The following is a 13,029-nucleotide window of genomic DNA, read 5'->3' as shown; positions in this document are numbered from 1 at the left end:
GGGGAGCTAGATTCACTTTAACAAGCACATGATTCATTTAAGAACCCCAGGGATTTGCTCAACAAATGAGGCAAAAAAGATTGTAAAATCAGACACAACTCATTTGACAATCGCCTTGCCTGGTAATGGAAATTCTGATCCTAATTGTGATCGTTAAGTCAAGGACGACCTGGATAGGGATGAGTCCCAACCTACCTGCAAGGACACATTTCCCAGGATCTGTTTTACCTCCCCTTCATTTCCAGTCATGCAAATGACTCTTCTATTCACATTTAAGACAGAAAGACGCAAGTGGCACCTCCCTCACCTTTGCAGCAAAGCTCCACATCTCAATTCGGTCATTAAGGCGTTTTTTGCACTCTGGCTGTAACCGGACCCGCTTGTCTTCCAGAGCTTCCATGAGGCAGGACATCTCTGCAGAATGAAGGAAAGGCTGTCACAAAAATCAGGCTCCCTTGAAGGGGTCAGGGAAGCCCCTGCCACATTGCAAGCCATGAACAGGGCAGAATCCCCAGGAAGGAGGCTCCCCTTAGTGCAGGGATAGGCAACCTTGGCTCTTTTATGACTCGTGGACTTCAACTCCCAGAATTCCTGAGCCAGCATGGCTCAGCTTGGAAACTCTCCCTTTCCCCTCAGCATAGCTGGCTCAGGAATTCTGGGAGTTGAAGTCCATAAGTCATAAAAGAGCCAAGGTTGCCTACCCCTGCCTTAGTGCATGATGCAAGTATCCCCCCAACCAACTTCTTTCTCCTTCATCACCATCACCAAAACCAAGAACATTTTATAGATAGGCTGGGGGAAAAAAGATATTTGCAATTTGAAACTCCCCCCCCCCGCCCCAATTGAGAAGCAGGTAAAAAAAATGCCTGTGTCCTCCCCAATATCTCTTCATCTCTAGCATATTCATAGCGTGAAGCATTCAGATTTGTAAGCAGCCACAATCTAGAGTGAAGTGACTTTGTGGCAGGAAACAGCCTTCTGGTCTTCAGCACTCCAGACTGACCAGTTAATGCAAAACTTACGTCGGCCTCTTCCTGGAGTGATGGCGGCGCAGTGGTGCTTGATGTCAAGCGCACAGGCTGTGTGAAGGACGGGGTCCACAAAAATATCAGCCTTACTTTCCTTCAGCATGTTCAGCACCTCCTGCAGAGCAGAAAGTCACAAGGATCAGGATCAGATATGAACCCAAGTTGCTCCTGAGCCAATGGAAACGGAAGGGCTTGGGGTTTCAGTGTGAAGAGGAAGGGAAGCGCAGAACAAGTACGGACAGTGCTCATCCAGGGAGGTGGGTTCTGGATGTACCACTAGCTGGTAGTTAAAATTAATGTGAAATGAAACCCTTGCAAGGCTACTGTTGGGGTGGACGACTGTGGCTGCACCTCAACAATGCCTTGAAGAGGGAAGAGGAGAGTAAATGAGCCATTCCAGGTGAAATAAAGGTTAGGGAGAGATGCAAATCAAAATAAAATAATCAGTTGGAACCCGTAAAGGACTAGGGGGCACACGATAGCACTGTTCCAGTATTTGAGAGGCTGCCACAAAGAAGAGGGAGTCAAGCTATTCTCCAAAGCACCTGAAGGCAGGACAAGAAGCAACGGATGGAAACTAATCAAGGAGAGAAGCAACCTGGAATTAAGGAGAAACTTCCTGACAGTGAGGACAATTAACCAGTGGAACAGCTTGCCTCCAGAAGTTGTGGGTGCTCCATCACTGGAGGTTTTTAAGAAAAGACTGGACAGTCACTTGTTTGAAATGGCATAGGGTCTCTTGCTTGAGCAGGGGGTTGGACTAGAAGACCTCCAAGGTCCCTTCCAGCTCCATTCTGATTCACTGATTGATTGACTGAAAGACGCCACTTAAAGACCAGAATACTGATAACAGATGCCTCCCAAAGAGAGACAAATGACTCTTTATTGACTCTTGAGATGCATCCGTTCCCTTTGAAGATGAGAGCTGGTGCTTTTATCTGCATGTCCATTAAGGCTGCAGGAGGACCACTCACCTTTTTGCACATCTCTGCTTTAATTTTGAGCAAATTCACTTTCAGGCACTCTTCCACTTGCCCTGTCTGTTCCTGGGCTGCAGCCTCCTCTGCACACAAGGTAAAAATCTGTAAGGATAAAGCACGTTAGAATGTAGCCCTCACAGGACGACCTAGCAAAATATTTATAAAAGAGAACAGAAACGTGGAACATGTGAACAAGTTTTCCAAGTATGGCAGCAAACAAAGGGGGAAGCAATGCTGTCCCGTCGCCCATGACAAGTGGATTTGTGCTCAAAATAAGTTTATTCTTGTGCTTTCACAGCCATATATTTAAGGGTAGGTAGAAACTTTAGCTGAGGAATGTGGCCTAAGATCAAATTTAGAAGCTATTCATTTAAGACGATACCAGCTTGATAATAATAGGTTGAAACGTCTCCGGCAGTGTGCTATGGCTATTACAGAGGCAAATGTGATTTTAGATTACATCAATACAAGCAGAGTTTCCAAATATACGGGAAGTAATCCTTTCCATATGTTCTACGTCAGTCCAACCTCAAGTACTGTGTCCAATTATGGGTGCCACATTTTTAGTAAGATTCGGAGAAGCTGGAACAGGTGGTTCCCACAGCCAGGCAACATGGATCTGCAAGGGCCTGGGAAAACGGCTGAGGGGATCTGCTTAGGCTGAAGGTGGGAGAGGTTAGCGGAGAGCCCTTCTCAAAAACTGAGAAATGTGGCAAAAAGAACCTCTGCGTTGTTCCAGGGAAACAGGACAGGGAATGGGAATAAGTTCTTCTTCCTAACAGTTTTGCCGTCACTGTACATGCTCCAGACAGCTATACATCTGAGATGCTTTACAAGCTTAAATTTATGATCATAACAGCCCAGAATCATAGTGGCAAATCTTACAAGCTTAAATTTATGATCATAACTGAGCCCAGAATCATAGTGGCAAATCGTGATGGTCTTAATGTGGGCCCGATTTTATGAGTGTTTTTGCGGCACTTATTAAGGGAAAGCAAATGGCCATGAATGTGGGCTGGTGAGGATGTGTATGTGACAGATCTTCAAAACTGGGTTTTAAATAGCTCTGGGGAAGTCCACTGTAATTTCAAACATTGACTGGTCACCAGGACTAACTGCATTTTGGATTCTTGCCTTGGTGGAGCAGTGGGCTAACGCCTCCTTAAGTAACACCAGCTGCCTGCAATTAGTGCAGGTTCGCATCCCACAAGACTCAAGGTTGACTCAGCCTTCCATCCTTCCGAGGTAGGTAAAATGAGGACCCAGATTGTGGGGGGCAATAAGCTGACTTTGTAATAATGCCGCTTGGGGTGTGTGTGAAAGCCCTAATAAGCAGGCATATACATAGAATGAAGGCTACTGCTAAGCTTGTAAGCCGCCCTGAGTCTTCGGAGAAGGGCGGGATATAAATGGAATTTAAAAAAAGAATTCTGGCACTGAACAGGAAGTCAGATTCGATTGCTGCACTGGCCTCTTTCAATTCAATGGCTCGGAGTGTTCGCAAGTTCAGATTTTTCTCGCAAGTATGAGAGAAACACCCCTGGAAATCCCTGCAGACCTAGAGGGCTGTGCTCCAGAGAGGGCTGCTCCAGGAGTCACCCCAAGAACTCAAATGCTTGTTTTCGACCAAAAACAGAGAAGCGGAGGCTATCAACTGAGCAGACAGCAGCAAGGCCACCCCAAGATACCGACTGGCAGTTGCGTTTTCTCTGCAGTAGAATGGTATTAAATGGCAGTAATTCCAGTTTTTAGGTTTTGTTTTTTTTCCCCAAAGTGCATAGGGCAGAGTTATTTTCACAGAGATTTTAAACTGCAGAAAGACAAATTGGGGAGCCAGACTCCATTAGTATCAGGAAAAAAGGCCCCCCACAAATAAAGGAATTTAATAAACAAGCTGAGTTCCAGATGGATCAATACCACGGGACAGTTCTGGTATATGATACTGAACTGGTTTTCCACAGCGTTTCATTCCATTCACAAATGTACTTCCTGTGAATGATGGCAAGCACGATAAAGGGATTCACAGAGATTTACGCCCCAGTTCATGACTCCTGTTATTTAAGCGACATGGTTAAGAGTTATAAGAACGTGTCGACATATTGGGGGGGGGGGGGAAAGGAGGACTGATTCTAGAAGCTCCCACCTCTTCTGAGCAGTGCATTTGCAACTGAGGATCTAACCGGTAATCCAGAGCAGATTCTTCAATGATCACTCGAATCTGATCTTCGCAGTCTGAAGAAAGACGCTGTTCAGAAACAAAGACAAGAATCACCACACCGAAGGAGAACCAAGCCTGACCTCATTCGCGGCATCTGACTCGCGGTGCAGCTGACCAGAGATAAAAGCTGGCCATTTGTTGGCATCTAGCCTTACAGAATAAAAATCCTCTCCCAACTGTTTACAAGCTACATTCTAAAACAGCTGTAAAGCAAAACACAATACGTATCTTGTTCAAAAGCAAACTACCTTCATGGCAGTTGATGGGATGGCTAGACCTGCCTTTTCACATCTGCTTTGTTTTTCTTGTTTCCGTAAAGCCACAACTGCAGCTGTTTTGTCTTTCCAGCACAATGAAAAGGAGGCTGGGTGTCCAATCCTATCTCCAAACCAACGAACAATTTGTGTCCTCAATGTCCTATTTTTGAAGGGTTGCGGAGAAGCAGACTCTTCACCCAGCTAATCTCTCAGGTAAAGCCCTTCAACCCCACAGCCATTTGTTGGTTTCCCGGCTAGACAGCTGGATTGCACAAACTCATGCAGTTTTGAAGCCTGCTTGGTGACCCAGATCAGTAATCCCTACCAACGTCTGGTCAAACTACTTCCAAATCGAGTGTCTCCAGCTTAAATGCCAAACTAGCAAGTCACTAAAAGTGCCTGGGACACCAGCCTTCCTATCCTAGGGGCTTAGTGGGTTTCCATTCTCCAAATTCTTACCAATGACCGAACTGGTAAGGAGCTGCAGAAGTCAGCTCACACATCTGGCAGGCAGGTGGACGGAGAAGCCCGTGACCTGCAAAACCCTATCGAGGATGCAAGATTGACACAGACCTTTAAGGCATTTTAATGCCAGGAATTAGAAGATCGGAACCCGGCAGCTTAGTAAGCGCATTAAAGCAGGTCTCCTCCTTGATCTCCCTTTTCCTGGCATGTTTGTGGGACAGCCGAAGAGTCTGTTTGGTTGAAAAGCTTGTAATGGGATCCCCCTTTGGGTTGAGGCAGCCTTCTCTTTCTTTCTCAATTTCTACAGAAGGGGGAAGGAGCTCTAGTCGAGTGGGCTGTTCCGCCTCTGTTCTGGCCAACAGGTGGGACATCATTACCTGGTCTGCGTATTTCAGCTTCAGGCAGGATATGACCTGCCCTTCCAGCTCTGACTCCTCCTTGGCTTTACTCAGAATGCTCTGGCAGAATTTGGGAATGTCTGCTTTGCACGCCTTCCTGAGCACTGGATTCAGGCGGTAATCTGCCAGAGAGAGAAAGGCTAAATCAGGCTTTAAGATTCACAGGGGAGGCCACTCTGCAGAGCTCTGCTGGGTTTACAATGAAGCTCGCAAGTCATTCAAATGCTCTCTAAGGGAGCAAATTACAAAGGGTCACCTCCAAGAAAGGTCTGGAATACAGTTCCTAGACACTTAGCAACTTCATTTTTAAGTTGTGCAAATGTGCAGAGATAATGACCACCATAAAAGACGGCTCCACTGAACTGCAGACAATGCTTGCTGAAGTCTCAAAAGGCAGAGCTAATGGCTGAATAAGATACTCATTATCTGGTTAAATGAGAACTCAAAATTACCACAATTCTACGGTGAGCAAGACAGCCTGTAACCCAAGTCTTTTCCAAGTTCAATGGCTTTTTCCATTGTGGGTTTTTTAATGGAAAGTGGAAGATTTCCCATTCAGTATGATCCAAGACAAAAATGAAATAAAGGGTTTATTTTAAGCAAAGAACAAACATCTCCCACAATTCCAGCCAATCCCAATTGGTAATGCAATGGACAACTTGCTAGAGAAAGTTGCTTTGGCTACTTAATGCAGAGTTCAGCAAATCTCTCTCTCTCTCTCTCTCTCTCTCTCTCTCTCTCTCTCTCTCTCTCTCTCTCTCTCTCTCTCTCTCTCTCTCTCCTTCTCTTTCTCCCTTTTCTTCTTTTGTGGTTGCATGTTCAGTTTTTATCAAATTCATCTCTTTATCTATGCCAAAATCCCTCCCAATCATGCTAGCTGAGATTCTTTCAACCAGCCAAAATCCAAATTTGAAACTTTCCATAAGCCAGGCAATTTCTTCTTCTCTGAACTGCAACATTTCCTCCGTAGTTCAAATACATTTAGTAACTTGCAGCCAAGTGCTTCACTTGGAAGGCACCTGCCTAGAGTAGACCTGAGCGGACCTAAAATGCACACACTACAGAAAAGCAAGCGTGACATTCTGCCCAGGAAGGCAGTTGAGGTGTGGGGATTTCAAACACAGAGAGGTGGCTCAGTGCTGCCTAATAAAAGCAAACAACAAGCACAAATAATACACTCCAGAACAAGAAAGCAGAGGAGCGTGTATAAGGAACATGATCCAAGGAAAGTGTGAATTGTTTTTGTGGAGTTTCAAATTCACTTTGAAGCCCCAAACGCAACTTGTCCTGCGTGGCCAACAAAATTTCACCACCAATGAAGATATAGAGACCCTTCCATCCCGGTTACATGCAGCCACAGACCATTCATTACCTGTGTTTTGGGTGATCTGGCGCTTTGTGATCATCTGCTTGCATTTGGGATCCATCACCTCGCTGTTTTTGTTCTGCTTCAAGCACTGCAGCATGTTCTTGGCATCTGCCTCTGGGCAGAACCTCTGCCAAGGGAGACAAAGAAGCAATAACTCAGCGAGGAGACGCAGAAACATCTCCCATGCTTGGACATCACCTCCAAGCAGGAAGCAGTGCGGGAAGGCAAAGCCAGGCAGGGCGGAGAACCTCCTGCATGGACCAGTTTTGAGATCCACCCTTCCTCCAAGGCCCAGGCCCAGCACACAGAGCTCTGGACCGCCCTGAAACGCCGGTCCCATTTGTGTTCTCCCCAATTATGTGGTGCATGGTTTGAGAACCATCCCTATGAAAGCAAAGCTCTCTAGGAGAGAATGAGCTTCTCAGGAAGAGACGCTCCAGTGCCCGAGCGATCCTACCGAACACTACAAACCCTAAACGGAACCTCAGGCCTCCCTATTTTGAGATTTCTACCAGGAACAGAAATGTAGGTGTGAGTTTTGGAAGAATGGTTCGGAAGCCCCGTGCCTTCAATTCAGAGCTGACCCCTGGCCCTACGTGATTTTTCCCCCTCTCTTTTTCAAACAACTTTCCGCTTCCTATATCCAGCGGGAATGGCTCGAGCATCTGACGGCACCCCAACATCTGCCCCAGACACAATCTGGGCCTGAAAGAGATTTGGGTGCATAGCTTGGTGTACCACAAAGCTTAATGTCATACGGTATTCCATTAAAGTATTCGTTTTTCATCCTCCTCGGAGGGCAACTCAGTGGCATTAAAAAGCGCATCTTTCCAGTTCTTTAGAACTCTTCTTCATCGAACCCAGTGGTACCAGAGACAAAGCATGTGGTAGCCCTTGCTTAAGGAGGCGTTTTGGAGAGCCTGAAGTTCTTGAGTTCTTCCTTCTGCCGTTTTGAATGAGGCCAATAAAGGTGTTCTCCTATTTAAAGATACTGGATTCTTTCCCCCCCCTCCTCACAAATCTTAGTAGGGCCACACTTGGAATACCGTGTCCATGTTACAAAAAAGACGTTGAATCTTTGAAAAAAAAGTGCAAAGAAGAGCAACTAAGATGATGAAAGGCCTGGAGACTAAAACATATGAAGAACGGCTGCGGGATTTGGGTATGGTCAGTCTAGAGCAGAGGTCTCCAACCGTTCCAGGCAAGGACAGCAGCTTCAAAATTGGTGTGCGTGCGCACACGGGGCCGCACACACTGGCACAGCACTAGCAGCCCCATTCGTGCACACAGCATGTGCTGGCGCCATGCGCATGCACAAACGGCCATGCACCGCCCCACAGTGACTAGTAGCACATGTGCAAATGGGCTGAAGACCCCCATTCCACGCTAGCATTCCCATTCACGCCCACGCACATATGTAAACAGGGCCGCAGGCGCTAGCGCAAGTGGAGGGGGGAAATGCGTGTCCACACATGCACGCGCCTGCCAGCTGTTTCTGCGGCCCGCTGGCCAAGAGCCCACGGCCCGATCCCAGGCTGCAGACCATCGGTTGGGGACCCCTGGTCTAGAGGAAAGAAGGACTAGGGGGGACATGATAGCAGTGTTCCAGTATTTGAGAGGCTGCCACAAAGAAGAGGGGAGTCAACTTATTAACCAAAACACCAGAAGGCAGGACAAGAAGCAACGGGTGGGAACTAGTCAAGGAGAGAAGCAACCTGGAATTAAGGAGAAAGTTCCTGACAGGACAATTAACCAGTGGAACAGCCTGCCTCCAGAAGCTGTGAATGCTCCAACGCTGGAAGTTTTTAAGAAGAGACTGGGCAGTAACTTGTCTGAAACGGTATAGGGTTTCCTGCATGAGCAGGGGGTTGGACTAGAAGACCTCCAAGGTTCCTTCCAGCTCTGTTCTGATTGAAATTAGATTAGGATGCGTGTTCAGTGGTATGTCAAGTTGTCTACCTTTCCCTCAAATGCCCAGTCCAAGATGTTCCTGGAGCAAGAACTGGTCATCTTTACCTTGATCATCTGTTTGCAGACCCGCATGAGGGTGTAATCCAGCTCTGGATCCATCATCTCTGTCTCTTGGAGTTTGAAGACTTTTTGATGGCAGCGGCTGCTGAGCTGTTTCTTGTTTTCTTTCAAACACTCAATGATCTGCAGGGAGAGGAGGTGATTGTGAAAACATTGAGGAGGGCACCGCTGATGAAACAGAACTGGGTTTGGGTGAAACACTACACTCTTTGGCCAAAACGCCATTTTGGTAAGAAGACAATTCTGTTAGGCAGCATCAAATTCCAGATCAAGCCAAGACTGGCTCTTAACAAGGCCCGGCCTAAAGGAATCCATTTCATAGATCGCATCGTTGTTTCTTAAACTTGGCAGTTGAAGATGTGTGGACTTCCCAGAATTCCCCAGCCAGCCTGGAAACTGAGGTCAAGACATCTTAAATTAGCCAAGGTTGACAAACACTAGATGACATCCTTAAAAGTTTTAGTAGCAAAACATTTAACTTGACAGTAAGGAAAACTGTCATTTAAGAGGCAAGGAAGAATCTGAAGTGGAGCAATTTCTACCTTTAATATGCTAACTTCAAAATAAATGTTTTCAGCAACAGATTGTTACAGAAGCACTTGACTACGAAGTACTCCAGAATACTGCAGAAAAGGGAGAGGCCACGCCCACGGCTCAAACCACGTCCCTTGTTCCAAGCAGAAGCAACCAGAGAAAAAAGCAAGGTCGTGCATCTTCAGCTTTGGCTTCACTCCAAAAGGCTAAGGCAAAAACTAAGTCTGTTTAAATTTTAAGTTAATTCAAATGAAATCGGGTTACTATAAATACGCTGTCGTCATTTTAAAAATATGCTATTCTATCTCAGGTACAATCCAATAGCAATTTATGGAAGTTTTGTAAATCACATCTAAAACTTAAAAAGGATGGCAAGCAGATTCGAGGCTGTGTATTAGCCTTGCTTATTAAACATTTATCATTTTACTGTTTAAAAGCTGCCTTATCGGTGAGACAGGCGGCCTATAAATTTAACAGATAAATACACACATACTGTACATTCATACTCGCAATTAGCAAGTCTCACAAGGACTGGCAAAGGCAAGCTCAAATCCTGCTCAGGCATCACTGCTTAGGTTGTGGCAATAAAATATATGAGAAGTGGAGACCAGAAACGTTAACGCCTTGGAGAAAATGTCATGAATGTGTAGACAAACCCCAGTGAATGCATCTATATAAGCCTGTCACCTGGGCATTGCCGTAGGGAACATTCTGGCAGTAGTTCCTAATGTCAGTTTTACACGCTTCGTGAAGATCTGGTTCCAGGCGGATATCTTCAGTCTGCAAGAGAAATTCAGATCCAAGAGGAAAGTGAAACAAGAGCAGCCACTGAAGCCCAACAAACTGGCAGCTTTTTTTTTTATTTAGACCAAACCAAAGTCACAAAACACTCTGCACTCTTCAAGGTCCCAGGAAACCCTTCAAACGATTCCCAGTCCTGCAGGAGGGTGGGAGGATGACATGCATTCAAAGCGCAACGTCTGCACTCAGGCTGAGCCCTTAAGACGCAGCGTAAAAGGAATGATTTAGGACTGAGCTCTCCTCAGCTGTCTTCCAGTAAGAGTCTGGGATGCGCCCCGAGCCTTGCCTCAAAAACCTGGCCAGGAAAAACTTTTGAGACTGGAGGGATCAGACTGGGCAACACACTGGCATCCTGGGCACAGACCTAACTGAAGGAGACCGCCTTCTTGTGGCAAAATGCCAGCATGGCACACAAATGGCTGCAGAGGATAATTAGTGGAAAACACATTAGCAATGAGTGGCAGCCTGTATTTTTAACCGGCGTCCCGGCACATTCCCTGAGAAAGCTGTGCCAGACGAGACAGCAGCCAGGCCTGTTTACCATTTCCAACTCCTCCACTCGTAGCTGCTTGCGGCATTTCACAGAGACCCGGTGCTCTTTGGCATCCTGCAGAGTATCGTTGCGCACTGTGGTACTCAGGCAGATCACCACGTCCACCCTGAAGAAGAAGAGGAGGAGGAGGAAAGAAGCACGATGTTTCCCACAGACCAGATGAGAGACCCAACTAGGTTGCCCCAAGCAAGCTATGGAGGAAACCCACAGACGTACTTTTTCTTGATGTTGGGACACAACTTCAGCACATCTTCCTTGCAGGCCATTTTAAATTTGTAGGAGAACCTGAAATCCTTCATTTGTATCTGAACAAAGAAAAGAGAGCAGAGAGGGTCAGTCCTCAACTCCCCTGAATGTCTCCCTCCAGTCTAGCCAAGTTCTGGTGGAGTGAAGTAGAGCTGCAGCTCCTATGCAGACCATGAAAAGTGATCTAGTTGGCCAGCCTCCATTTAACAGCCATGGAAATATGGAATGACCATCTGGAAGGAGATGCTGGAACTGGTATGGAGAGAGAAGTTACAGCGAGGAAGCCAGGAAGTCATGAAGAAAGGGACCACAAAGAACCCACTTTCTATTAACTGGGGTGATCCTGACAATTGGAAGAAGGGACCTGTCTAATTCCTAACCCTGGCAAAGCTCAAAATGTCATAGAATGTCACAGAATAACAGAGTTGGAAGGGACCTTGGAGGTCTTCTAACCCCCTGCTCAGGCAGGAAACCCTACACCATTTCAGACAAATGGCTCTCCAGGCTCTTCTTAAAAACTTCCAACGTTGGAGCACCCACAACTTCTGGAGGCAGGTTGTTCCACTAATTGTTCTAATCATCAGGAAGTTTCTCCTGAGTTCTAGGCTGCTTCTCTCCTTGATGAGTTTCCATCCGTTGCTTCTTGTCCTGCCCTCAAGTGCTTTGGAGAATAGCTTGACCCCCTCTTCTCTGGGGCAACCCCTGAGATACTGGAACAGTGCTACCATGTCATCCCTAGTCCTTCTTTTCATTAAACTATGTTTCTGGCTTAAATCTTTCTGGCTTAGCCTCTGTTAGAACTCCTTCTTCAAGGAAAATCGGCCTGCCCTGAGGAGTCTAGCAGGGGCAGGATGCTCCAGGCAACCCATTCTGAAACAGATTGGGGAGATGGGACCCAGGGATGACCTTCAGAGGGGCAGCTCCCTCCCTCCAGAAGAGCTGGCTCTCCAGGCCAATGTACTCCTAGCTTTCTTTAAAAATGGAGAAGACTGTCCTCTTTTAAGACAGCAATTGGGCAGGAAGGTCATCCAAGGGTTGGCAGCAGTTATAGCGTATGATTTTTATTAGTATTCTATGGATGCTTTTAGACTTTTAGTCACCTGGAACTGTTAGAATGGGCGACATATAAATGGCTGGGAATAAACAAATAGAATGGCTGTACTCACTAGCTGGAAATGCGTAACTCCAACTGCGCACTTCTCATTCATCTCCTTCTGATGCTTGTTCTGAACGAGACACTCCATGAGGTCTCCTGAGTCAATTTGGTTGTCTGCCATTTCCTGAAGGGAAGATGGAACAATTAGAGGCATGTAATGACTTTCTGGCAGAAACCTGCTCCCTCCTTGGCAGCTTCCGCTGTCAAATTAAGGAAGACACAAATCATAACTTTGGAAAAGTCTCAAGAGGTCTGCTTGAACTCAACTATCACCTGAGAAGGTGAGGGAGAAACAGCCAGCCTTGGCCCCAGAACAATCCAGTAGCCCCCAGTCATATTTCCTCAACTCAGCACAGCAACCGCTAATTCCATTTCCACTTGGCACCGTCAAGCACCTGCTGCCAAGGGAATTTAAAATTGCAACCCAGCGCACATTCTGAGCAGGGCAAAGTGGGAAAAGCTATAGCACAAGCAAGATTAAATATCGTATGTCCCCACAAAGCCAAATCCTCTCATTAAATGCTATTCAAACCCCACAGGGACAGGGGCACAAACATTAAAATTTTGTTCCTACACAAGCCAGAAATTTTCTGCAGAGTGTAAAATTTGAAATTCTTTCTGGCATATTTATTCTATTACAAAATGCTGGTTTCGCTTTGCTCCATTGTGCAGAGTTCTAAAGCTGAACTGCAAGTGTTTGTCTCCAGCTTCTGACAAACATCCCCCACCAGTGTTGACCAAACCATTTCATTTACATTTTCATAGCAAGAAACTCCTTTCTCAAGAAGGAAAGAAGGAGAGGAAGGTTGAAAGGAAACTGATCTAACTAGGATGGCTCCAACGCATCAGACTCTCCACCATCTGCTTGCTCTTCTAAGTCCATCTCTTTGGTGTCCAAAGAATCAGTATAACGCAAAGCTGCAAATTACTTTTTTTTCTCCTCCTCTGTTACGTAGGTAAATAGGAACATTGCGTTTTACCTACACTGCAGCT

The 13,029-nt window shown here is 46.2% G+C and overlaps 1 protein-coding gene across 2 annotated transcripts in view; it reads right to left on the bottom strand.

The window, feature by feature from the left end:
* GLG1 (golgi glycoprotein 1) overlaps positions 1-13,029 on the bottom strand; it is an 82,073-nt gene that overhangs the window by 4,621 nt on the left and 64,423 nt on the right. For both annotated transcript variants that reach the window (XM_081335601.1, XM_081335600.1), the window contains exons 15-25: positions 12,047-12,160; positions 10,851-10,939; positions 10,623-10,740; positions 9,968-10,060; positions 8,732-8,869; positions 6,719-6,842; positions 5,326-5,468; positions 4,152-4,253; positions 2,003-2,110; positions 1,023-1,143; positions 308-414 (exon numbers count right to left, since the gene is read on the bottom strand). In XM_081335601.1, coding sequence (XP_081191727.1) covers positions 308-414; positions 1,023-1,143; positions 2,003-2,110; positions 4,152-4,253; positions 5,326-5,468; positions 6,719-6,842; positions 8,732-8,869; positions 9,968-10,060; positions 10,623-10,740; positions 10,851-10,939; positions 12,047-12,160 — 1,257 coding nt within the window. The remainder of the gene's footprint in view (positions 1-307; positions 415-1,022; positions 1,144-2,002; positions 2,111-4,151; positions 4,254-5,325; positions 5,469-6,718; positions 6,843-8,731; positions 8,870-9,967; positions 10,061-10,622; positions 10,741-10,850; positions 10,940-12,046; positions 12,161-13,029) is intronic.

Source organism: Vipera berus, assembly GCF_964194415.1.
Source record: "Vipera berus genome assembly, chromosome: 10".
NCBI lineage: Eukaryota > Metazoa > Chordata > Lepidosauria > Squamata > Viperidae > Vipera > Vipera berus.
This window is presented reverse-complemented; position numbering and strand designations above follow the sequence as displayed.